Raw genomic sequence first — 25816 nt, forward strand, 5'->3', positions numbered from 1 at the left:
CTTTTATATGTATACATTAGCGGGGAGGGATATTGAATCCGTAGATTTAATGGGGCTCCGCCGGTCCCGTAAATCGAAGTGGTGCGTGTCGTTTCGGGGCGAGTTTACAAGCAAACGAGCGTGTTTTCGGGGTTTCGCTGGGAAATACGTCGGTTGTGTCCCCGTCGAAAAAATATGCTGTCGAACGGCGGGGCCACGGCATTAATTGCCCGGGACACACGCGTGTTTCATATCGGGCCATTGGCTAATGCGTCGGCGGTTACGCGAGCGGGGAGAGATAGTCACGAGAGAACCGACCCGGTTATAATGACGTGTCCCCCACGGGCACAATCGGTGGGGTTCTTCGCGCCGGTTACAGTTTGCGGATGGGATCGCGTCGGATCGCATGATTCGATTTACAAAACGTACGGCCGCGATCGGACGCGGCACGGGCATAGTTCATGATCCCGCATCACGAAGCAATTCGGTGTTTACGTCGACGATGGAACGCGACGGACGATCGCGATTTATGAAAACGATCGCCTTGCTCCGTTGGTTTTTACTTGATGGTTTCTAAATCTTTGATTTTTGATATAATAATTGTAATATATAAATGTAACAATTGTAATATGTAACTATAATAATAATAATAATATATAAATGTATTTTAAAAAATTGTATTTTATATATTAATTTTTGTATCATATTTATTTATGATTGTATTCTTTATTTTAGATTTTTTCAGTATAAGTTAGTATAAAGTTTAGTGAAAATATTATTACGTTATTTTCGAAAACCATATTATTATTGTAAAGACACTGTTTAATAATTTTCAAATACCCTATCATTATTGCAAAAATACAATTTTGAAAAACCTTTCCTAAAACAATTATTAACCAACTAAAATCAAATTATAGCATTTTTAATATCTAAAAATTGAAAAAACATACCATGTTCCACGTTAGGATTAGATAACGTTGTTGCGTTATCCGGTTTAAAACAGCAATAAATTTTCGAATAAACGGACGGGCACGGTATAAACGAACGAGATCGCGGAATCATGTATTTCGAGGATGTAATTGGGTCAATTATAGAATTGTCTGGCGTGCTCATGAATAGTAGTTCCCGATCAGACTGAATTTAGAGCGTACCTAATAAATGCATCATTATTCATTGCCTATTCAGTTCCTCAATAGGTCTTTGGGAAAACTGGAAACCCACAAATGATGCATGAAATAGACTCCGGAGATCTATCGGCACTATTCAAATGCTTGAACCAATCTCACTCGAGATGCAATGGCGTCTACGTTATTTCGAACGAGGTCGTACCCCCGACGCGTTCGCGCCGGCCGTTGCCGAACGACGGCCGATAATCAATTATATTCATCGGGGAAATATATGTATAGTCATACGAGTATTACAAGTCTAATATAGTCTTACAAGTACTTAGAAGTCTGATATAGTCTTACAACTTCTGACAAGTCTTGCAAGTCTAATATTGTTTTACAAGTCCGATATAGTCTTACAAGTCCGATATAGTCTTACAAGTCCTGACACGTCTTTACAAGTCTGGCAAATCCTTACAAGTCAAATATAGTCCCACGAGTCCTGACAAGTCCTTAACCTTACAAGTCCTGACAAGTCCTTACAAGTCTTGCAAGTCGAGTATAGTCTAACAAATGCCTACAATTCCTTACAAGTCAAATATAGTCTTGCAAGTCCTGACAAGTCTTTACGAGTAAAATATAGTCTCACAACACCAACAACAACGACTATACATTTCCGTAGAATATCATCCCTCGAACAGTTGCCTTTTTAGCTAGAATTTCAGCTGTAACGCAGGCGCTGGAATTATCATCAGCGCCGCGAGCGCATTTTCTGACGGACCCGTCCGCCGCGCGATTGATGATTTATAATTAACCCGCGGGTGGTTACCCAAATATAGATTTTCGTGGACTAATTGACAGAAACTCGGATCAAACAGAAATTTATTTGGTCTATTAAGCGTGGCATCGGTCCGCAAACGGTTCCCGGTAGCCCGGCCGCCCGAAATTATCGTCAAACACGCATAATGCGCGCGATTAAACGTTTTTCAATTCGCTTCCTATCCGTTGAACAAATAATGTAAAGCGACGCGTACCGTGTTTGTTCGTCGAACTTATTCCATTCTGTAAATTCGGAATATCGATCAACGTTTTAAATAACCGTCCAAGGTTAAAAGATAGCAATTACAACGGTGTTCGATTATTTATAACTTTCCGATTTTTTATTTATTATGGATTATTATGGATATAAATTTCAACAATGTTCGACGTTCGACTTTCCAATTTTTTATTTATTAAATATTGGTATTATGTAAGACGCGTGATAAAAATACGAGGAAACGGGCATAACGGGTTTGAACGTGCCGAAGGCAGGAACAGCGATAAAATAATTAAATAGAATTATTTCGATTCATTGCGCATGTCCGGACGTGTTTTACATATTTTGATTTATTCTACGGACTCGAACCTGCTCCCTATACATACATACATATACACACACGTATTTACATATATATATACGAGCCTGTTTTCTGTATTCTGATTTATTCCGCTTATTCCAATATATCTGCCAGGTTCCCGCGTATTCTGCGTTTTATAATTTATTTTGCATGCTCCTTCGGTCGTGCCGGCATAAATTCTAGACATTTTTCGACGTTCGCCAGCGAGCCAGAAGGGTTTTTCCGCCGACCCCCTTCTTAAGCATTTGTAAATATCGGAGGAATTATAAAAATGCCCCCTGGTTACCAGCGAATCCTCCCCCGGATCCTTGGCTCTGCAATAATTTCGTCGAAATACGTGGCCTGTTAAAATGCATGAGAGGCGGGGACCCCGGTTACGATTTACGATAAGCCACAAAAATATCGATTCACGGTGGACCCCCCGCACCCGCCCGCGGTGTAGTTATTATTTCAGTATGTTGTCCGCGATCGCGTTACGTTCTCCGTTGTTAATCGAATCAAGTCGCGTACAATTTTCACGAAGAGGAAACCGAAACATGTTCGATGTTTGATGCGGAGTATTTGATTTGTTTAAAATGTTGATTCGGTTGGACGGATGTATTTTATTTGGTTTAAATAATATGCTGCAATTTTACTTAAACGATCTACTGTAATTTAATTAAATATTGCGCTGCGATTTTACTTGAATAATATACCATAATTTTCTTTAAATAATACAGTGTATTTTATACTACTGTAATTTCCCTTAATTATTTTATAATCTTATTCTGCTGTAATTTACCTTGAACAATGTTCTGCAATTTATTTTGCACAGTATTCTGTAATTCATTTTATACAATATTGTATAATTTATTTTACACGATGTTCCGTAATTTATTTTATACAACGTGCTGTAATTTATTTTATACAATATTCTGTAATGTATTTTACACAATGTTCTGTAATTTGCATTAAACGAATATTATAATTTCTGTGTTCTCTTCGTCTTTTTTATCTTTCTTTTTTCGTTTTAATTATTTTATTATTTGCTACAGGAATTTCATATGCGAATCGGAAACGATCTGGCGCCGGCCCCGCCAATTTCGGCGCGGTAATTATAATTTTGCGATGCGTCTACGGCGCACGAAACTCATTCGAGCAACGTCCAACGGGGGGCGCCGGAAATATATATATATAAAATTTCAATTTCGCGATAAAATTCTTCCAGAATTTTAATGCACTTAATACTCGTAAAACTTTCCTTTTATTATCTGGACGTTCGCTCTAATGGGAAGCACCAGATTAAACGTTAGTGACAAAAATTTTAATTCTCAAAGTATTTCAGAGACTCCGGCCAGACCTTATCACAATATTTATACAAGGCGACGTAGTGAGAGAGTGTATATGTGTGGGCAAAAGCGGAGACGCGAGCGTGTATGCGTATGTGTGTGTGTGGCGAAATTTCTGCGATATTTCGTGACTTGAACCTAATGAGTTAATTCCATGAGCAACTTTAATCAACCTGGTTATGCGGAAGATAAGTGATACATTATTTTCCATTACTATGCTTGCAATAATATTTCTACATGAGACGGCGACGTATTTAATGTTGCAATTTACTAATAAGTCATGGCAGCCGATTTATCACGGCTACGATGCCACGGCGTTGGTTTAATTGCAATTCATTCGCGACACGAATAACTTACTGGTTTTTTAATCGATTTTAACATAATGCTTATATAACTTGGGGTGGTAATTTCTATTTTATTATTTTTTATTCGAAGCATTGTTTATATTTGGCTAGGATTTATACGCTTTAAATTTTAGTTGTCCTTCATAATAATCTCTTATAATTATATTATAGTTATATAATTATTTATATTATAATAGCACTGAGGAATGCTTTTTAACAAATTACGTTGCTTTTATATAGACCATATCATTTTTATAAATAATGTCCAAAAATGCCGGCATTTTGTGAATAGGGTTGCGAAAAATTACCGGACGAATAAATGTTAATCGTTACTATTACATACGCTAATTATTATTATTTCCTTCTCTCGATATCGAACCATAAATCTTTTCTAACAACTAAGCTAATAAACAACATAAATCATTTACGATCGACCGGTGTACACATCGATCGTAATTAATGCCCGGCATCGACTGGCCGATGGTTAACCGTTAATATATTTGCGAACCCGATAACAGGCCGCTTTAAAAACACATAAAGCGAACGTACGAAAAGATAGATTGAGTTTATTAGCCAGAAGTTATAGCGGGTTAAGGAGGGCTGGCCGCGAGATCATCGCCGCCGATTATCTGCGGTTTTAACGTTAGAATCCATCGAGGGTGAAAATTTGAAATAAAATGGCCGCGCGCTCGGTCACGAAACCTTCTCCCCCCCCCCCCCCTCCCCCCGTCCCGAAAGGCTTCGTTAGCTCGCTCTCTCCGCAGATAGGATCGCGAAAGAACTACACGCTCGAAACAAACGGTTAATCGACCAATAAAATATTCAGCGCGACGCTGAATATTCGTGGGGGTGTAATTATTAAATGGAAAAATGGGCGCTGCTAAAGATTAGAAGGGGGGTGGGGGAGATCGATAAATCTTGAAACAAATACTTCCACTTTCATTCGATCGTTTACGAAATGGAGAAATACTGGTTGTTATTGCTATTAATTTTTATTCGATCAATTTTTGCTAGCAATTTTTATTCGATTCGGTGTTTATATCTATTTCTATTTTATTTTAGCTGTTGGAATGTGTGTGGATGTTGCAAAGCTGAAAATAATAGACGATATTAAAAGTATTCGCAATATGATTGTGACAAGGTTATGTTCGAATATTTTTAGATATTGCGAAGCTGAAAGTAATGAACAATATTGAAGTTATTGACGATACTGTCACGGAATTTCGTCGGAATATTTGCAGGTATTACAAAGCTGAAAACATTGAGCAATATAAAAGTTATTAACGATATAGTTACAGAATGTTTGTCAGAATTTATTTGGTCCTGTCGAATAACATTTTATTCGTTAATTTTGAATTCTTATCCAGCTCTCACCACATTCGAAGCAAAAGTATTATAGCATAAAGAAAGTAATATAGTAAACGTATTATAGTATAGTAGTAATTACTAAAATATAGTCATTTTTACAACATAAATATTGAAAACATAGAAAACATCCCCTTTTTCTTTAAATCCATCAAATTATATAATAAATTATAGATTTCTATCACAGCCACTTCTAGTAATATAAATCATAGTGATATAGATAATAATACTTTAATAATAATATATATATAATAATAATTATTGTTGTATATATTATACCTATAAATAACACGATACACGAAAGTATTCGAACGCTTACGCTTCCACCATTCAACTAACGAAATATACATGTTAAACTGATCCTAGAACCAGAATATTTATAAATATATCTATCTATAATATATCTACAAATACGTAAATAATATCCTCAATACACATCAAATCAATCACCATAAACAGCTCAGTAACTCCACGCGCTAATCAGAATCCGCGCAGCAATGTTAGCCGCGTGTCGCACAACGTGTCCTTCAAGACGTCGCTCCGGCTTCTTATGTATTTACACGGTTCACGAATTGCGTCAGTTTTTTTTCTTCTTCCTCGTCTTCCGTAGCGATCTTCTTCCTCTCGTCGTCAAGCGATCCAGGACGTACACGTTATTGGTTCGCCGACGTTTTTACGACGTCGCGTTGCAGCCTGAAGGAGCCCCCCCCCCCCCCCCCCCCCCCCCTGTAAACTGTTTTACGAGGCGTGTTCCGCCGGCTATCGAGTTGCGGCCGTATAACGGGTCTCCGGGCGAACACGCATTGTCGATCTTCGAAATGAAATTCGAGATTAAAATTGAAAGCTCCATGAACGGGATAGCGGACGGGGAAAATCCCGTGGGACGAGGTAGGGGGGGGATTCATGAAATTTCATAAGACTACGCGGCGCGGCATCGTGCTTTTCGACCTCCTCTCGAAATTATGTTAATACGCGGGTGCCGCGCGCTCACGGTTCCGATGACAACGGGAGTTATCGTTGTCCTGGATCGTTCGCACGTTCCCCGGCTAAATTAGACGGGCCTGTCGAATTTCAGCCGGGCTTTTTAACCGGGCCATTACGTGATTACAGATCCAATCCCGGAATGATGATCCGCCACTATCTGATGCTGCTCTCGTGGCTGTGCGCTGTTCAAGGGAAAATAGGTAAATACGTGCATGCGTGCGTAATACTGTACCGGTCGACCTGTATAGTGCGTTGTCAAACCGATGCTGGTGAACATTATTTTTTCATTAGGAGAATCGACAAACTCCTGGTTAATTGATTTTCTATTTTACAAATTTATTTCGTCAAAATTCGTATTTTTCGTTCGCTTCGAAAATGAGAGATTTAATTTTGTTTATTAAATTTTAAAGGTAATTGCTTTAATTCGTATCGGTTGAAATTATTATTTTTTTTTTTGGTTGCAATAGGAGGTTTATTGTTAGAGTAATTTTTATAGTTACGAGCTTTACGCAAATTTACAGCATCAGTTTGACCAGGTTTCTTGACAACTCGATTAAATCGTTCTGTACTGTGTTTGACAAATTGAAACTCAATTACATTGCAATTCGTAATTGAGATTTTTATTCCATGAAATTAAATTATAATTCGTAATTCAAATCTTCAGTCGATTAAATTGGATCGTAAATCGTAATTCAGATATTCTGTCAATTAAATTATATTAGAAATCGTAATTCTGATCTTCAGTCAATTAAATTATATTAGAAGTCGTAATTCTGATCTTCAGTCAATTAAATTATATTAGAAATCGTAATTCTGATCTCTATTCAATTAAATTACATTGTAATTCAATCACTTTGTAATCCATAATTCAGATCTCCATCCAACTAAATTACATTACATTTCAATCACATTGTAATCCATGATTCTGACCTCCGTCCAATTAAATTACATTCCAATTCAATCAGTGTGTAATTAAATCACCCTGTAATCCATAATTATAGCCGCAGTATAATTACAAAATACAATGTAACAAAATGAAATCGAAATAATTACGAATTACGATTCACTTGAATTAAAATTATGGATTGAAAAGTGAGAACCTTGACTGACAACAAAAGTAACAAATGTACCAAAGAAAAATACAATGAAAGTACTGTTTTAAATTGTTTTTAAATATTGTTGAAAATGGTTTCGATCACTTTCGTTGTACTTTTGACGCATTCAGGGTTCCACGCGTTTCTAATTGGGTCGTGTTGTTTCGCCGCGCGGGGGCATGTTTAATAAATATCCGAATTAGTACAAATGGGTCGCAATGCATTATCTAAAGTGAGCAATCATAGATCGTGTGACGCTCTCGCAATTGTTTCCGACACAATGGCGACGCGGGACCTGATTATTCGATACACTGTGTGTACTTTGTAATGGTCGGTCGCAGATAAACGTTGGATGGCACCGAGTTATTTTATCATTACGCGGAGGTCCTATTAATAGATCGGTAAGTGATTCGCGATTATTTGCTGGGACCAGGAGAAAATAGACAAAGCGTTTATTTGGAGCGAGCCGGTCCCATAATTGTTCGTCGCTGTTGTTCCTTCTTAATTAAATCTAAATTTTAAAGCATTAATTTTTGTGCCTTGAAGAATTATCAAGAATAATCAATCGTTGATTAATTGTTAGCCTTCAAGCCATAATTAATAAAAAACAATCTTTTAGCTGAACATTCCTGTAACGAAAAGTACAATATAATTAATTTATTAAGTGCACACGAAAAAGTTAACAAATAAAGAATTATATTTTCATAAAGAATTATATTTTTACAAAGAATTACATTCTCACAAAAAATTACATTCTCATCAAAAATTATATTCTCATAAAAAATTATTCCTCTTGAAAATGTCAAGTTACTTAAAAATCTGTAAATTCTTTAACAATTCGAATAAATTTACCTTACCTTACCTGCAGTAATCCAGAAAAACTGCAGCTTCGCAGAAAGATCCAGCAGCGACGAGTTACCTCGACTTCCTAATGTAAATGTAGTCAAATGAAGTATATAACGCGGCTCGATCGAATTTTCGGGTTAGTTGGTGAATGAATCAGCTCTAGAAACATTGCGATTCATCGGGAGACATTGGTATACAATCCTCTAATGATTCTTGCCGTTAGAACGCCATTAGCCGGCCGTATGCCATCATGCTCTCAGCTGCGAGAATCATTGTGGCTCCGTCTACGTGTGTGTGCACATGCTTCATCTATGATGTTGCTTCTGCGTCGCATACACAGACATGAATAGGGAGAGACAGAGAGAAAGAGAGAGAGACATATACACACAGTGAGAGGCATATACACGTAGAGAGGTATATACATGCAGAGAGAAGCGTAGACACACAGATAGAGACACATATACACATATAGAGACATATACAGAGAGAGAGAGAGAGAGAGAAAGAGAGGCATATACACGCAGGGCGAAGCATATGCACACAGTTAGAGGCATATACACGCAGAGAGTAAAGCATATATGTACAGAGAGAGAGAGAGAGAGAGAGAGAGAGAGAGAGAGAGGCATATACACACTGAGAAAGTCAAATACATACAGAGAGAGGCATATAAATACAGAGAGAGACATATACGTACATATACAATACAAATGCACAAATATAGAGATACATATACCAAATACAGAGAAATATAGAAAGAAATATATAAACACACACAGAGCAACTAAATATACACACGGGCAATAGTCGATTATTAAAACGCGGAAAGTTCGCGGCCGAATATAGGTCGATGTTCTTCGAACGGGCGCCGCCCCCGGAGTTTATCCGTCAGTCGTACGTTAACTATTCCCCGCGCGGTTAATTATGGATGGGATTAACAAGTTGCCGCGAAGCAAGCGCCGCGTAGCAAGTGTTCGAATAATATCGCTGGAACGACGGTAACGCCATGGCCTAATTTCCGCAACGGAGTTAAAACGTTTCCATTAAAATACACAAATATTTGCGAATACTTGTTTCACTCGACTCCGCGTTGCGCATCCTTCGTTTCGAACAGTCGTTCACGTATTAAATAAATATCTAGTTGAAGTGTCTCGTTGACTTTACAAACGTATAATGTGTGCTTAAACTGTATAGTTTGCAACACGTATTTGAATTATTCAATTTAGTTATGATGTTGATATGGTAAAAAACGAAGTGCTGTATTAACGTTGTTATTCGTAGTTAATAATTTTCCTAATAGGACCAGATCATTTTTGTTCTTTTGTTTCTATACTTTGGTAACAGAAGAATTTATTTTTACTTCGATGCAGAAGATATGATTAGGTTGGAAACTATGAAACGGGCGCCGCGGATGAACGTAGACTAAACAAGAACGCCCGTTTCATAGTTTCCAACCTAATATTCATATTTAATTTAATTATATTAAACTTAATTATTGTATATTTAACTTAATAATTCAACTTAATTATCTTAATATTTATATTTAGTAGAGCTTGCATAAATCTTCATCACGAGTCTGTCTCGTTATTGTATTTCAAGGGGTTAAAGAGGATAGCTATATTAGTTACTATAAAAAGTTAACTGTATTAAAAAATTTTCAAAGTTCAGACAAATGTTAATAAACAGACATTACATTGCCCAGAATAAAACGAGAAATCTCGTTTCCTCTTAGCGCGTTAAACAATATTCCAGTCTCGCCGACGATAATTCGTCTAAAAATATACCAAAATCGTTAAGCCCAGAATCAATTATCACACTTTATACCATGGAAGCTCGAAAAGCGAGCGATCGAAATACCAAGTTCCAGCGATCAATACCGCCGAGAATATCCGACTCTAGCTCGAGACGTCCAAGATATTTCCATCGCGTGAAACCCGAAAGACAATTCCTTAAAGAAAGAGAACACGATCCCACCCCGAGAGAAGGAAATTCTCCTTGGAATCAAACCCTGCTAATTAATCGAATTCGAGTCCCGAAATAGCCGTCGACGGGGGGGCTAACGGTTACCGCGCGGAAATTCCGTCGGAAACGCTCGCGGCCGGAAGGGGTTCGCGACGTAAAAACAAACCGTCGGGCGGCTGAAAAAGAGCGGCCGCGCAGAGCCCCGGTTAACAGGTTAATAAAGAAGAATCCGGCCGAATAAAACAATCAGGGGTCGTCGCGTGTACCGATCGCATTCGTATTCCGCCACGGTTTCCATTTGTTTTGATAAATTTCACCGCGGTATCGGATCGATCCCCGCTCTAATTACCTTGCAAAGTGGCTCCCGCCTTGTTCAGCTATTCGAGCCACCCACCCCGACCTTCCTTCCTCGCGACCGGTTAATTTAAAACAATCCCGGGCTACATCAAGAAATCGAATGCATTTCAATTTCAACTCTGTCTCCCGGAAATTTCCACTCGCCAGGGGGAGATCGGTTCTCTTTGGCACCCCCCCGCGCGCGTCTGCCTTGTCCTTTACCGCGGGGACACGCGGCCGTGATTGCACAGACAAAGCGCTCGCTTCTGCAACGGCGGCGGTGGCAGTCGCGGCGGCGTCCCTCTAACCCGTTCCTCGCCGACCGTCGCCGCACCGCCGGCATCGTCCATCCGGGGCCGCCGTTGCATCAGTTTACAGGAGGGTGGAGAGGCGGCGGCGGCTAAACCGTAGGAAAGAAACACAGAATGCAAATGCGACGCGACGGGATGCAAATAAAAGCCGAAAGGTGTGCTCACGACGACCTCGTTTCTCTCTCTGGTTGCAGGGTATTTCTGGCACATCACCGACATCCACTATGATCCGAGGTATTCCACCCAGGGAAACGCAGCCAGCAGTAAGTAGCCGTACCTTCGCCGCGTACGACAGCCGTTCTACCATGCATGCACACGCATCCGCAAACCACCCTCTTCCTCCTCTTCTCCTTACTACCCCCCTCGCAGACGAACCGTTCGCGAGGACTGCCGGAGGCAACAGCCCCCCGAGCCTCTTTTATATTCGGCCTCCGGCGTTTCCCCCCGCGTCCGGGGGAGGGGCCTATATCCTACGCCTCGTTCCCGCCGGTATTTACCGATCGTTTTAAAGTACCTGGCGTGTCTGGCTGGCACGAGGTTTGCATGAAACAGCGGTACCTCAAATTGCGTCCCATACCGGGCGGACCCCGCGCGGTCTAACTGCCTCCTCCGTTCCTTTACTTCGTCCTCCCTCTGGCCGTCATTCCATTTTGCGGCCGGTCCTTCCCTCCGCGCCCTAACTCCGTGTCATTTGGACGTTAGCGGGGCTGTACGTGACCGTCGGGCATGACTCGCGCCCCACCTCGATGCTCGCTGACTCCCGCGTCCTGCGACTATGTCGAGCGGACGCGCGGTGGCGCCCTTGCGAACGATACGCGACAGGAATGGTTCCTGATTAATATCTACCCCATGTTGCCGCGTAGCCGATTACTGTACCGTTTGGTTATTTACGAGATTGATTAATTTTAGAGACTTAATATTGCATTTTATATTTAGAGACTTGGTATATTCTTAGTTTATTTCATTTGGCTTTTGTTTTTTCAGAACCACTGTAAATTCAGATTTAAAAAATTGTTGACAATAATAATTAAAAAGATTGTTGACAATGAAATTTAAGAATTATATATAATTGTCAAATTTCATTGTCAACAATTTTTTAAATCTGAACTTTGTTAACGTACGAATTACATTGCAACAAGATAAAATAATTTTATATATATCTATAAAATACGCTTTGTCACATTAGATCTAAAATAATTTTTCTGGCTTATAGTATTCTCATTTCCAGTTAAAATGGCTTCGAGCGCAAAGGCTTAATAATTTCCTAGGTAAAAGTCATTATAACCTAAAAAATTGTAAAAGAAGTGTGGAATCATTTTGACCGACTCGTTAAGTTTACTGTGAATATTGCATTAAAATTACAGTGAAATATAACATCGATTGTTTATTTAAACTATATATTCCGCTTTTAATTTTGAACCGAAGAGTATGCATTTCCGTATCGCTGTTTCAAGGCGGACGATTCCTCAGCGTTTCGAGAGCGAGCGCCCCACTCAACTACGCCGACTTTCCTATTGTCCCGAACCGAACCCCGCGCCGCCCCTTTTCTATGTTCACCTGTGCCGTTCAATCCGGCTAAGAACCGTCGTTTGTCCGGGTTACATTGAAATCGACGACGAGAACTCCACCGAGAGAAAGAGAGAGAGAGAGAGCTCCTTCTCCGAGAGAGAGAGAGCTCTGCCGAGAGATAGATAGAGAGAGAGAGTGAGAGAGAGAGAGAGAGAGAGAGAGGGGGAGAGGGAGCTGACTTCGCAGCGAGGAATTCACCGGAATCGAACTGTTTCGACCGTCCAGTTGGTCTCACGGGTCCACGGCGACCCGGGAGCGAAACAGACGATATAACTCCAACTGCCGCGGAGAGGATATACACTTGACGGTTCTCTCTCATCGGCAATGGAAATTTCAAGTTCGCGTTTGTTCGGCACGGGTAGAGTCTGTATTATGCGTTTGATCAGTTTTGTCATGCGAAACGGCGCGGAGTAGAAGCTCGTTTATCGACACACCTTTGATATCGGAACTTGCTGTTGTCTGGATCTCGTAAATTAATAGAGTACACACAGAGTGTGTGACGTGTATCGGTGGACTTCTTTGTACGTAGTCCATTGTAACGGGGTGGTTTTCTGTTTCAATCATTTGGTTTTGTTTGAAAGGGTGGGCGAATGTCTTTCGTTTAGTATATTGTTGAAAGGATTGGAGGAAATGGTTTACTTGGAGTTTTTTTTATTGATCTAAGTGTATCTAATTTCTAAATTCTGATTTCTAATTTCTGATCCCTGATTTCTGATTTCCAAGATCTGATTCCTGATCTTTGATCTATGATTTCTATTTTTTAATTTCTCATATCTGATCTTTGACTTCTTATTTCCGATTTCTGATTTTTAATCTCCAATTCTTAATTTCTGAATCCCAATCTCAAATTTCTAATTTCTGATTTCTGATTTCTGATTTTTAATTTCTAATTCTTAATTTCTAATCCTCAATTCCTAATTTCTATAATAACCAAAATTGACATAACCTTGAGCTAAGAATAGTCATAACCAAAATTGACATAACCTTAAACTAAGAACAGCCTTTAAAGAAGTCTTTCCATTTAATTCAACAATTTCGCAACAAAATCTATAAAATCATTAGCAAATTCAAGCAAAAAACATACAATAAACTCGCGAATTATGAAACCACGTTACCAAACGATAATCAGTGGCCTAACGCATCAGCCAATGGACAGTGCCGTTCGAATCAGATTCCGGTGGATCCTTGTCGGTCAGAAACACGGTGCCAGTGGGGGTGTAGCCTGCGGTGTCGTCGTCGGCCGGTGTCAATGCATGTAACCATCTCGTTTTCCCGTATTTCCAGTGTGCTGGGACACGAGAAACAACGGCGACAGTCGAGTACGGATCGACAGAAGGCTGGCAGGGGAGTTCGGCGACTATAACTGCGATTCACCGTGGGCCTTGATCGAATCAGCGGCGAAGGCAATGAAATCGGCGCGCGGCGAAGGAATCGAATTTGTCCTGTGGACTGGGTAAGTTCTCGTTGCCGTGTAGACGGACTACGGAGAGAGGGAGAGAGCTAGAGAATAAGAGAGAGGGAGAGCGAGAGATAGAAAGTTAGAGAGAGGGTTACAGAGAGGAAGGAAGAGTAAGAGAGAGGGAGGAAGAGATAGGGTATGATTGGGAGAAAGAGAGACAGAATGAGGGTCAAAGAAGGGGTGTAATTGAGAGAAAGCGAAACAAGAAGACAGAGAGAAAGGGAGGGACAGAGTGAGAGACTGTTAGAGAGAAAGGAAGAGAGAGTGACAGCGTGACTGAGGGATGGTAAAAGAGAGAGTGACAGCGTGACTGAGGGATTGTAAAAGAGAGAGTGACAGCGTGTGAGAGTGATCCAAAGAAGGAGAAAGAAAGCTGAGAAAGAAAGTGAAATCTAGAGAAATTGATTCAGAGAGAGAGAGAAATCTAGAGAAAATGATTGAAAGAGAGAAATTTAGAGAAAACGATTGAAAGACAGAGAGAGAGAGAAGAGAGTAAGAGAAAGATAGATGATGAATCGTCTACGATCAAGAGAAATAGAAACAAAGAGAGAAAGAGGGGATGATTGACAGAGAAAGAAAGACATAGAAAGCGATTGTAAGAGAAAGAGCGCGCGCGCGCGAGAGAGAGAGAGAGAGAGAGAGAGAGAGAGAGAGAGAAAGAGTGAGAGAGAGGGGGGTAGCGGAGCCGATCGCCCCGGGCCGCTTGCGACGAGCTGCTCAGCGACGCCCACGCTCGATTAATCGCTTTACCGCCGCGCCGTTCCGCTCCGTTCCGCGCCGCGCCGTCCGGATAAGAATCTACCGAGGAATTATGTTTGCCGGACATTAATTGGATGGTAATCGCGGCGTAGGAAATTCAACTAACCGGATCTTATGGAGATTATCGGGCCGGGGCGAGGGAGGGAGCGAAGCGGAGCGGAGAGGAGCGTAGCATAGTTATCGAATCGACGGATCCTTTCAAGATGCATTTCAGATCGATAGATTGTTTCAACCGGAAGAGTTTGCCTCATTAGGACCTCTCGAGAATCTAATCAAGGAGAGCGTACCGACGGTATTACTCTAATGGGCGCTGCGGGCGAACCTTGACTCTTGAACCGGAATTATTGACATTTAATGAATAATGCATTTTCTTGCTAAACAGAACAGAGAGACTAATTCGGAGAATCTGGTGACTGGGTTTAATTAATCTTCGTTCTGGCGACGTATCTGTTAAAAAAACCTGGAGAATTTCTTGTTTGAAAGGACAGTGCTTTTTTTGGTTATTTAAGTATGATTATTTGGTTACGAATTAATAAGAATTAATTGCAAACAAATTTAGGTGAAGAATAATTGATAATATGACAAAGGCAGAAAACACATTTCTAAGATCAAAAAATGATCTCCCTGAAGCATCATGCAACGATTTATTTTAAAGTGTGAGATCTCTCTTTTCGATCGACGAATTGTTAAACTATAAAAATTTTAAGATTACTCAACAATTAATTCCTTTCGTCAGTGGATAAATAAAACGAGGCGAGAAGATTTAATGTTCAATTAAATCGCGACTGAAAACGTTTTCCGTAATTTATTAATGAAATTTGAAACGGTCCGCGCCATTTTACTAAACTAGACAGGCCTTCTCAATCTTCTTAAATTAAATATAATGTTAAATTAATCAGCAAAAATTTCTTTCGCCAGTGGATAAATAAAACGAGGCGACAAGATTTAATGTTGAACTGAATCGCAACTAAAAACATTTTCCGCAATTTATTAATGAAATTAATGAGTTTAATAAACTAGACAGGTCTTCTTAAATGAAATAATATTTAATTAAAGGATCGAAGATAACCGGTTTTAATGGACTGTGAATGAATGAAGGAGGCTCCGATTCAGAACCGCGTTCTAGAAACAGAAGTGCATTACTGAAAATTGGATCGGAAATGAATTTTCGTGATTAACCGGCGGAGTTCGTTCGCGCGCTTTTTTTTTCTCTCTTCTTTCTTCTCTCTCTCTTTTTTTTTTTTTTTTTTTTTTGTTTGAATAATGGAATTTAGCTCGGCCGGAAGGGTTCGAGTAACTTTGGCCCCGCGCCGGTTCGATCGTGACTCGTATTATGTTTGCGCAAACAATATCTCATCAGCGCGTGCATGCACAGGCCCCCATGTTCTATCGCATTCCGGCATCTCGGACATGAGTTGTATATTTCGCCCGCGCTTGAAGGCTTTTATTTTTCGATGATAAAAAAATTTGCATACATGATTTCGCGCATTGTTCATTCCTTCGTTCAATAGTTTACCGCGGACGATGCTCCGGCCGCGTTAAAGTCGTATACAGAGTTTAACATAACGCGCCACGGTGAATAACGATAAACGCCGCGCGTTTCTTTTTGCTGCACGGTATTATTCGGATCGGCCGATTTCGACGATTCAACGGGTCGCGAGATATTTTATTGATAATATTTTGCTGACAATTGGAATTTTTCGCTGCCAAGGGAAATATTTGGACAGACGGTGGCGACGTTAATGTTAATATTGAAATTAAGAGGAATATTTAGAGACATTAAGTATTTAGTATTTAGATATGGTATTTAAGTTATGTCAGATTATGTATGGGTGTTTATATATTTATAAAAAGAGAGTTTAAACTTTGATCACATTTATTGAAAAAAGAATTTAGATTTTGAGTATATTTGTGAAGGAAGAGTTTAGACATTTATGAAAAACGATTTTAGATATTTATGAAAAAAGAATTTATGTATTTATGAAAAAAGTGTTTCGACATTTATGAAAAAAAGCGTTTCGAAATTTTTGAAAAAACAATTTAAATATGAAGTGCACTTGTAAAAGAATTTAAACATTAAAGTATTTTCGGGGCAACCCAGTTTACAAATATAAGACGAATAAATAAATTTCGTTATTGATAAGTAACCCTTTCTTTATATTTTTATTCGTGTGAAGGCTAAGCGCGACTCGTATCAGTTGCACCAACATAACCAAATTAACTCGAACGAAATTTTGTCGACCGTCAATTGGAACAATTTCCCCACGCTCGTCGGAGAAGTTGGCCCCGTTCTACTTGTTTGTCTACAGGTAGCCTGTAAACCTATTTGTCTGACCATGTCCGTCTTCATTCCACTTCTCTGATTGCCGGCCGTTCTCTCAGTCCTACCGTGGGACCATAGGCCACGCCCGTTTCACTTGTCTGATCACAGGGCGCAGCTATTCTACTTGTTTGACCGTAGATCACTCCTATTTCAGCTGCCGCTCGCCCCCGTAAGTGGTCCTCACTCCGTGTGTCTGACCATAGGCTATCGCTATTCTACTTATCTGATCCTAAATCCTACAATCTTATTATTAGTTTGATATATCGCGTCCGATGGCGCGAGTTTCGATAAATTCATCAGGGAACGGATGACGTTTAACCAAGTGTTTAAAATAAAATCAAATAATTAAGAAATAAAGATAGAAATACAAGACGAAATAATAAACAAAATAGAAATATAGAAATGTTAAAAAATGATAAAGTGTAAGGATGACAAGACAGTTTATTGGAAAATAATAAATATTGTATAATATAATACAGTATAACAAAATTGAAATATATAGTTTAATTGTAAAAAATATAAAAAAATATAAAAAGTATAAAAATCATACTAACTTTTTCAAAAACAGTCTTTTCGGTATATTTCGTCCGAACAACGAAGAGTTCCAAGAATAATTAACCCCCAATAACGACTGCTAATCAACATTCGTTCCGCTGTTTACTCTTGTTAATTATTTACTCGACGCCCCCCCCAATACAATTTCATTCGAATTTCTCTAACTCGACGGCACCGGACGAATTCAATTTAATCGAAACGGCTCGGGGACGCCGTATCGTCGCCGCGTTCGATTTATGATCGCGTTCGATCGCTATAAAAGTTAAAACGCGCGCGAACACGGCTGATTTATACGGTACTTTACAAAATTGTAATCAACGGGTAATTACGCGGGGCGAGAGAGAGAGAGAGGGAGAGAGGGAGTGAGAGAGTGGGGGTACTCGCGACGCAATCAGTAAATTGGATGATAAATCAAAACGAAACCGATCGATCTTTAACAGCGGTACTCGCGCGCCGCCGCCGTCGACTGCTAATCCAATAATTGATAATCCCGCGAACTCGAGGAACAAAGATCCAATGGACCGTAAGAATTTCTGTTTGCTGAAACGAGCGGAGCCGCGCCACCTATCTATGACTACCGCGCCTGTCCTGTATAAATTAAACAGCGACAAATTGCTAGTTTAATGGGGGGGGGGGGGGGGGTTGATCAATTTATCGGGGACCGAGCCGCGAACGTTAATACACCGCTGAATAATTTGTCGGTACAATTCGACGATTCCCGTCTATAACGTCAAATCGAATAAAGACTGATTGACATAATTCCCCTCATGGTGTTAAAGTCGCCCGGGTTTTTTATGATGACCCAGTACCATTTGCATCGACGGATAATAAAAATCACTGTCGAATTTTATTTCGCCGTTCCGATTTGTATACGGGTATATTTATATAGTTATGTATTAGTATATTAGTATATTAGTATAGTAGTATATCAGTATATCAGTATATCAAAATATCAGTATATCAGTATATCAGTGTATCAGTATATCAGTATATCAGTATATTAGTATATTAGTATATCAGTATATTAGTATAATTGTACATTTCTACATTTCTACATTCACGTATTTACAAATTTATAGATTTGTAGATTAATATATTTATATATTTATACCGATTTTTTAATCATATTTTCGGTTCGCCGTTTTTCGGCGGAATATTCACTCGACCCCTTTCCAAAGTTCGCTGTTATTGCACTTCGGATTGTTTGCATAAAACGACTGCAGCTCCGCATCATAAACTCTTTACACGGATACCGGGCGATCTGTTTGCCGTATATTTTATGATTTCGCGAGCGAATGCAAATGATCTGATAAAAATATTATATTTTGTACACCGGCAAAGCCAAACAGGGAGATTTACGAATTTTCTCGTGAAACGTATCTCGATGAAAATAATTTTATGTCGCTTCGCTACGGAATCGTATGAATTTATTAAATTGGGCATAGTGATCGAGGAGGTATGGCAGTCGACGATTTTTGTTTTGCTATTTCTTCGGTTTATTTTCTTGACGAATTGCTTTTAGCCAGCGAGTTCGGCGACATCAATCCCCGACTTAAAGTTAATGCTCGCGAAAGCCGGATCCTGAGAGCTGGGCACGTCCATCCACGGCGATATTCAAAGTTTAAGGTGTCCCAAATTCATTCTATTAATATCGTGTTTCATAGCCAAGTTGGCGGCACAATGTGATGATACTGCACGGTTGCACGAACAACGTACGCGCTTCGGCGAAGCTACACGCGAAATCCGGGGCCATTTCGTAACTCGCCCGATTCTCGATCTGAAACTTTTAACCCCCCCTCATGCTCGAGCTTTCAATTTTGTTCCGCGCTACGGACGGATCCAACCATTTCTGCCAAGCATTTCTTTTCTATTTTTTACTTTTATCTCTCGTCCTAGATATCTATTTAAACAATGTTCATATAATAAGGATTTTTAAATAATTATTTAGTTAAGCATACACGTGGTTATCAAATTTGAGGTTATGGGAATTTGGAGAATATTTGATTTATAATAATGTTTGCATTTCTTGTTGTCCTCTTTTGTTTTAAATATATATTTAAAAGCTGGTTAATTAACTATAATTTTGGTACAATTATTGGGTTAAAAATATATATAGTTATTAATTTGAAGCTTACAAAAATTCGACGAATATATACTCGCATCTCTTGCTATTATCTTTCGTTCTAGATAATTATATAAAAATTGTTTATTTAAATAATGTTTTGGTGTAATTATCGAGTTGAAAATACATATAATTGCTAAATTACAGTTTATAAAAATTCGATGAGTACTTGATCTATAGTAACATTCGTACTCACATAATATCTTCATATATCCATTACGCGAAGCGGCGATAAAATCGCGAGACCGTGGAGCGCCGCAATTAAGCCACAATTCCGCCGATTATCCGTGCATATCGGGAACGATTTGTCTCGGAATTTTCTAAACACGATACGGTAGCCTTTTGAAATCGTTCCACCCATCGGACGGCAACGATATTTAGTATCGCGATAGGAATAAATGCTTCGGGGGGAGGGGGGGGGGGGCACGGGTTGAGAAACGGCCGTGGGAGAAAACGTGAGTATAAAATCGAATCAGATGTCGAGAAATAAGCGTCGCTTATTCGCAAGAGGTAAAAGCCCGAGCATTTACCGGCTTCAGTCACGGCTATCTTTCTAATAGCGTTACAGCAAATCACATTTCAAACTTTACAGGCTGCTCGGGGGAGTAAGCTGTAGCGACACGTGTGCACACGCGATACCTACAATTTTCCCGGCTTAGTTTCGCCATTTGTACCACTTCATTCCTCGAACCTTTCATTTCGCTGTTAGCCGTGCCGATTCTATCGCAACAATTTTCCTTACTCGACTGTTTAAAAAATTAGCGATCGAACGGTGGACAAAATTGCGACGTTGCAATTTATAAATAATTTTTCAATTTTTAAATCGTTACACTAGTTCTTTGCTATCGAAAATTTCTATAATAATAGATGTTAAATGTATATATTGGAATAAATATGGTAAAGGAATTTTCAAGCATCTTATATTAAAAAATTGCTGAAATTGCAATTTCTAATAAATTATGTAAAATGGAAATATTGGATTTCAGGGAGTATGTTTTGGATTTCGAATTGATTTTTACGTAGTAACTTTGGGATTCAATAATAATTTTTATTATAATTTTAATAATAATGATTTTAGAATTTGATAATAATTTTTACATATTAATTTAAGAATCTAATAATAATTCCTTCATATTAATATCAGAATTAAAACTATAATTTTTGAAATGATTTCTACATTGAAAATAATTTTTACGCATTAGAAATGATTTTTAAACATTAGAAACAATTTTTAAACATTAGAAACAATTTTTGGTAATCCGATAACCGATTCCTTACATCGCCAGACTTATTAGCTCCTCGTCGCCATTTTATCTCGTCTCGGTCGTATCGAGCGCGGAAGTTTAAACGGTGTCATATTTCCACTCGGGGTGTAAACTTGTAAAATTAACTGTTCCGTCGGAACTCGAATCGCCGGAGTCTTCGATCCGGTGTATCGACAAGATCGCGGCAAACCGTATTTCCCGGACGATGTTTCCTTCCTTCGAATCAGAACCGAAACTTCCGCTCGCGCGCTTCGCTCGGCGAACTTTCTTAGCTCGGCTTGGCCCGGCGTTGCCAATTAATTTTCAACGACATGTGAGAAAACGTAATATCTACGGCTGCTCAGCCGACTTTTCCGCGATTCATAGCACTCGACTTCCGGGAACTTTCGACCGGCGCGCCCGCTTCAAATTGCTATACGTAAATCATGCGGCGTTCTCAATTTAGTTTCGAGCTTCGGGACGCGTTTTCTCAACAACCGATAAACGCGAAAGTGTTTTCAATAATTTTACCCCTTGCCGTGGCATTTTTTCAATTTATAATCGTTAAGTAATTGTAATTGCAATTTACAATTACTATGACTAGGATTTTTTCGATCGCGCTAATATTTTAGAAGAAAAAGGAATTTTAGATTTATGAATATTATAATATTATTAAATATTATAAAATTTGATTTCCACTTAAAGGAACCGATAAACATTCGTACGTAATTGTTACCATACTGTTATAAATGTTGTACCTTATTGTTATAAATCTCCGTCACCGTGAAACGAAAGAACAATGTCAACCCTCGATAATCAATTATTCCAAAAAATGTTAACAAAAACGCACGACACGTTCGATCGTGTTTCTAATACGGTTACGCGAGTCGGCCAATTAATAATTAACCGCGACCTTTCCCGTCGACCATAACCGGTATTACGATATTAACTAACTTGCGCCGCCCCCCGTTGTTACAACGTCGGATCGGTGGTGCCGGTTAATTAATTGTTTTACATAATCTTCCGTCTCGAACGTAACTTCGACGTCGAGGAGAACCAGCGTCGAAGTTGGGCGCGCAATCTGATTAAATGCGATACAACGTCCCCCTATTGTAATGTATAATCGTCACAATGTTTCGACAATTAGACGGAGAGGAAGGCGGTAGCCGTGGTCTCTATTTCCTGCGTGTCCTTCTGTTCCGCGTGTATCTGAGATGAGTTACAACGCATTGTTGGCCGATTCCCGTCATGGAAATTAGCGGGGACGTATTAGAGAGGCGCAAACCGCGTCGGGTAACGAGACGTCCATTTGTCGCGTAATTGTCGGGCACAATGGAGTCTTATCTCTTTAGAATAAAAATGTTTATGGGACGCGAGAGATATAGTGTGAGTAAATGTGGTGTATAAAATTAATTTATAGGTGTAGAGGACGTTGTAAGTGGATTTTGTGTATTATACTGTACTGTGTGTGCGTGCTATATGCATCGTATATGCTATACGATACTATAGTATATCATACTGTATTATATTATACTATGCTATGCTCTGCATACTATACTATATTATATTACATATATTATACTATGCTATATATGGTATACTATATCATACTGTATTATATTATACTATGCTATGCTCTGCACACTATGCTATATTATATTATATATTCTATACTATACTATGCTATGTATGCTATACTGTATCGTACTGTATTATATTATACTATGCCAAGCTCTGCATACTATACTATATTATATATACTACATATAGTATATTGTACTATATTATACTATACATTCTGTACTATATCTATATTATCTTATACTGTGCTATGATATACATACTACACTATATTGTACTGTATATAGTATATTATATTATGTTGTACTGTATTATTTATTAATTATAAAAAATAACGTATTAATTATAAAAAAAGAAATGTCAATAAAATAAAGAGTAAGGTGGAAAGAAACAGCAAGAAAACGTAATCGATATAGTTCGAGCGTTCGCCCGATCTCTCGCCTGAATATCTGAAATCCGTCTCTTGAAAATTCGTCGAGAACCGTCGAGGATCGTCGAGAGGTTCGTCGAAGCCGGTCGAATAAGTCTACGGCATGAAGCCTGCCGCGCTCCCGCTATCGTTCGCCCCCGTGTTTGCCGACGAATCGGAGTAATTCTCTCGGCGCGCTGCTACTCCTCTCCTCGTATGTAACCAGTGCTAACGAGGTTGTAACTACTTGTTGCAGTGACGCGCTGACGCGCACCGCCGGCATGAACGCCGAGCTACGTCTGCAGTGTTTGCGGAATTTGACCGATCTGTTGTCCCGCACGTTTAAGGAACAATTTGTGTTCCCGGCGCTCGGACACGAGGACCTCGGCGTAAGCTTCTCGCAACTGGCCGTGGTCTGGCAGCAATGGCTGCCGCAGGAAGCACTGGACACGTTTCAAACCGGTGGGTAGCGCCGGGTGGGCATCGTTCCTCCGATTCTGCACGTCCCGGCGTGCATGATCCGAGGATCGGCTGTTCGTTCGATTGAAATATTAGCGAGACGTATGTTCAATTTTACAGATTTCAAAGTAATTAAATTTATAGTGTTTTTTAATATTTTACTTAGAGGAAAGGGTCAGGTTTCTTGACCACCCTTTTTCACTAGGAAAATGACTCATTTTCCCGGCTGATACCTTGGAAAATTTATTTTACTTCTTTTATTTATTATATTATAATTATTAAATATCATATGATATTTTGTAGTATCTGCAGTATTTGTAATTTTTGCAGTTATTTTGTAGTTTTTAAATAGTGTTAAAATCGTTGTGTTATGGTTATGTTAGTCTTAAAAAAGAGGTTATGTTAGTCTCAGTCTTAAAACTGTATCTGTAGTGTTTGTAATTATTGCAGTTATTTTGTAGCCTTAAACAGCGTTAAAACAGCTGTGTCAAGGTAATGTTAGTCTTAAAACAGTGTTAAAATCGTGTCAGGTTTGTGTTAGTCTTGAAACAGTGTTAAAATCGTTGCGAACAACCGATACCACCGTGAGGCGTGGCGGCAAGGTCCACGGTACGGGAAAATTCCTTGCTGCGGCGAACGGATACGTGTCTTGTAATGGTAAACAAGGCTGCAGGAAAATACGGAGACAGGGTAGAATCGATACCGCGACCCGCTGCAACTGCGAACAGAGCCGGCACACGGTATTCGACGCTGCTAAACCACCCCCTTGTCACGGCGGTGATCATTGTAAAAACCGGTTGTCAAAATATAGATTTCCTCTACTCGCTGACAAGTGTTCGGTTCTTTCGGGTGTCCTGGATTTCTCTGCTGCGATCTTTGTATTCTTGTAAGATCGTTATGCATTGCTATGTCGCTTCTGGATAATTAATTTGCACTGTAACAAAAATTAGCAGTGAATATTTGGAATATTATTTATTCGAACGGTTTTTTTATTGTGGTACTTGTAATAATTCTGATTATTTGGAAAATTCTTTAGTCGGACAATTTTTAATAATAAGGAGAATTCTTTATTCGAATAATTCGATGAATTCGAGGATTTCTTTACCATAATAGTTCGAAGAATTCTAGTAACTCAAATAAGTCGAATAAACTGAATAATTCGAATAATTCTAGTAATTCCAGTAATTCGAATAATTCTAGTATTTCCAATATACTCGCAAGTATTTGTCCAATAACCAGTTTGCCGGATGTTTGCGCGCAGTCACCGGAAAACTTAATATCTGCGGCCGAAAGTTTTCGCAAAGAACGGGGCGCGATTCCGTAATTCGAAATTTATTCGCGGTTATAACCGGCGGTTCTCTTTCCCTGTCGGGCCAATAAAAAGCTAATAATACCGTGGAGAGGGGTGGGGGAAGGAGAGAGAGGGAAGGGCCGCGGCGGTGTTGAGGGTAGAGAATTACCAAAGGGGGTTGGGGCGGGGAGGGTGGCCGGGGGATGGCCCATAGTAGTCGCGAACATAAGCTCCTGGCAACTCACTCCGACGATTTCAAACACTTGTTACAGCCGGATATTACACGATAGAGCAGCGCTCGAAAAAGTATCGTATCATCTTTCTCAACACAAATTTGTGGCTGAACGTGGCGAACGTGGCCGACAACCGTATGCTGCACCGCAACGCGGCCGCCACGATCGATAACACGGATGATCCTTTCGGTCAATGGACCTGGTTCACGTCGACCCTCGACAGCGCGAGGAGGAAGGAGGAAACGGTAAGCAATCCCAACTATCTCGAATATTAACACTGAAACGGTCCTGCGATATTCCGCCGATCCGCGCCGCGCTATTTTTATTGTTTTCCCCCTCTCACGGCCGCTGGGCGACACAACTTCGGCTCCCTCGAATATTCCGATTGGCTCGGCCCTTTGCACACGAAGCCGTTTCGACCGCAAATCTAATACGACTTTTCCGACTTCTGGTATTTCTATCGGGTTGTTCGGAAAATCATTTCGCTTTGTCTTTTTCGTGGAAATGGAACACGATAACAAATATCATTTCAAAAATATTAAAAATATCAAAAATATTATTTTCTCAACATTCCCACTAAATAACAATTTCGCCCCTCATCTCCCCTCCCTTCCTAAATTCAATAACTATCAAATTTCACAAAATCCTGCAATTTCTTTCCAAAACTCTATCAAACTTCGTCAAACGAATTTTACATATTTCGCTCAGATAACCTGACCAACTAAAACAATTAATTACAAATATAATTATGAAATCCGACCAA

General features: G+C 39.5%; 1 protein-coding gene across 1 annotated transcript in view; it reads left to right on the top strand.

Annotated features, from left to right (window-relative positions):
• Positions 1–25816, top strand: part of LOC144467918 (acid sphingomyelinase-like phosphodiesterase 3b) — a 103114-nt gene that overhangs the window by 46142 nt on the left and 31156 nt on the right. Inside the window, exons 2-6 of the mRNA XM_078176915.1 lie at positions 6630–6703; positions 11244–11312; positions 13903–14071; positions 23327–23532; positions 25093–25298. Of these exons, the coding sequence (XP_078033041.1) occupies positions 6643–6703; positions 11244–11312; positions 13903–14071; positions 23327–23532; positions 25093–25298 (711 nt within the window). The 5' untranslated portion in view covers positions 6630–6642. The remainder of the gene's footprint in view (positions 1–6629; positions 6704–11243; positions 11313–13902; positions 14072–23326; positions 23533–25092; positions 25299–25816) is intronic.

This window comes from Augochlora pura, chromosome 3 (assembly GCF_028453695.1).
Source record: "Augochlora pura isolate Apur16 chromosome 3, APUR_v2.2.1, whole genome shotgun sequence".
NCBI lineage: Eukaryota > Metazoa > Arthropoda > Insecta > Hymenoptera > Halictidae > Augochlora > Augochlora pura.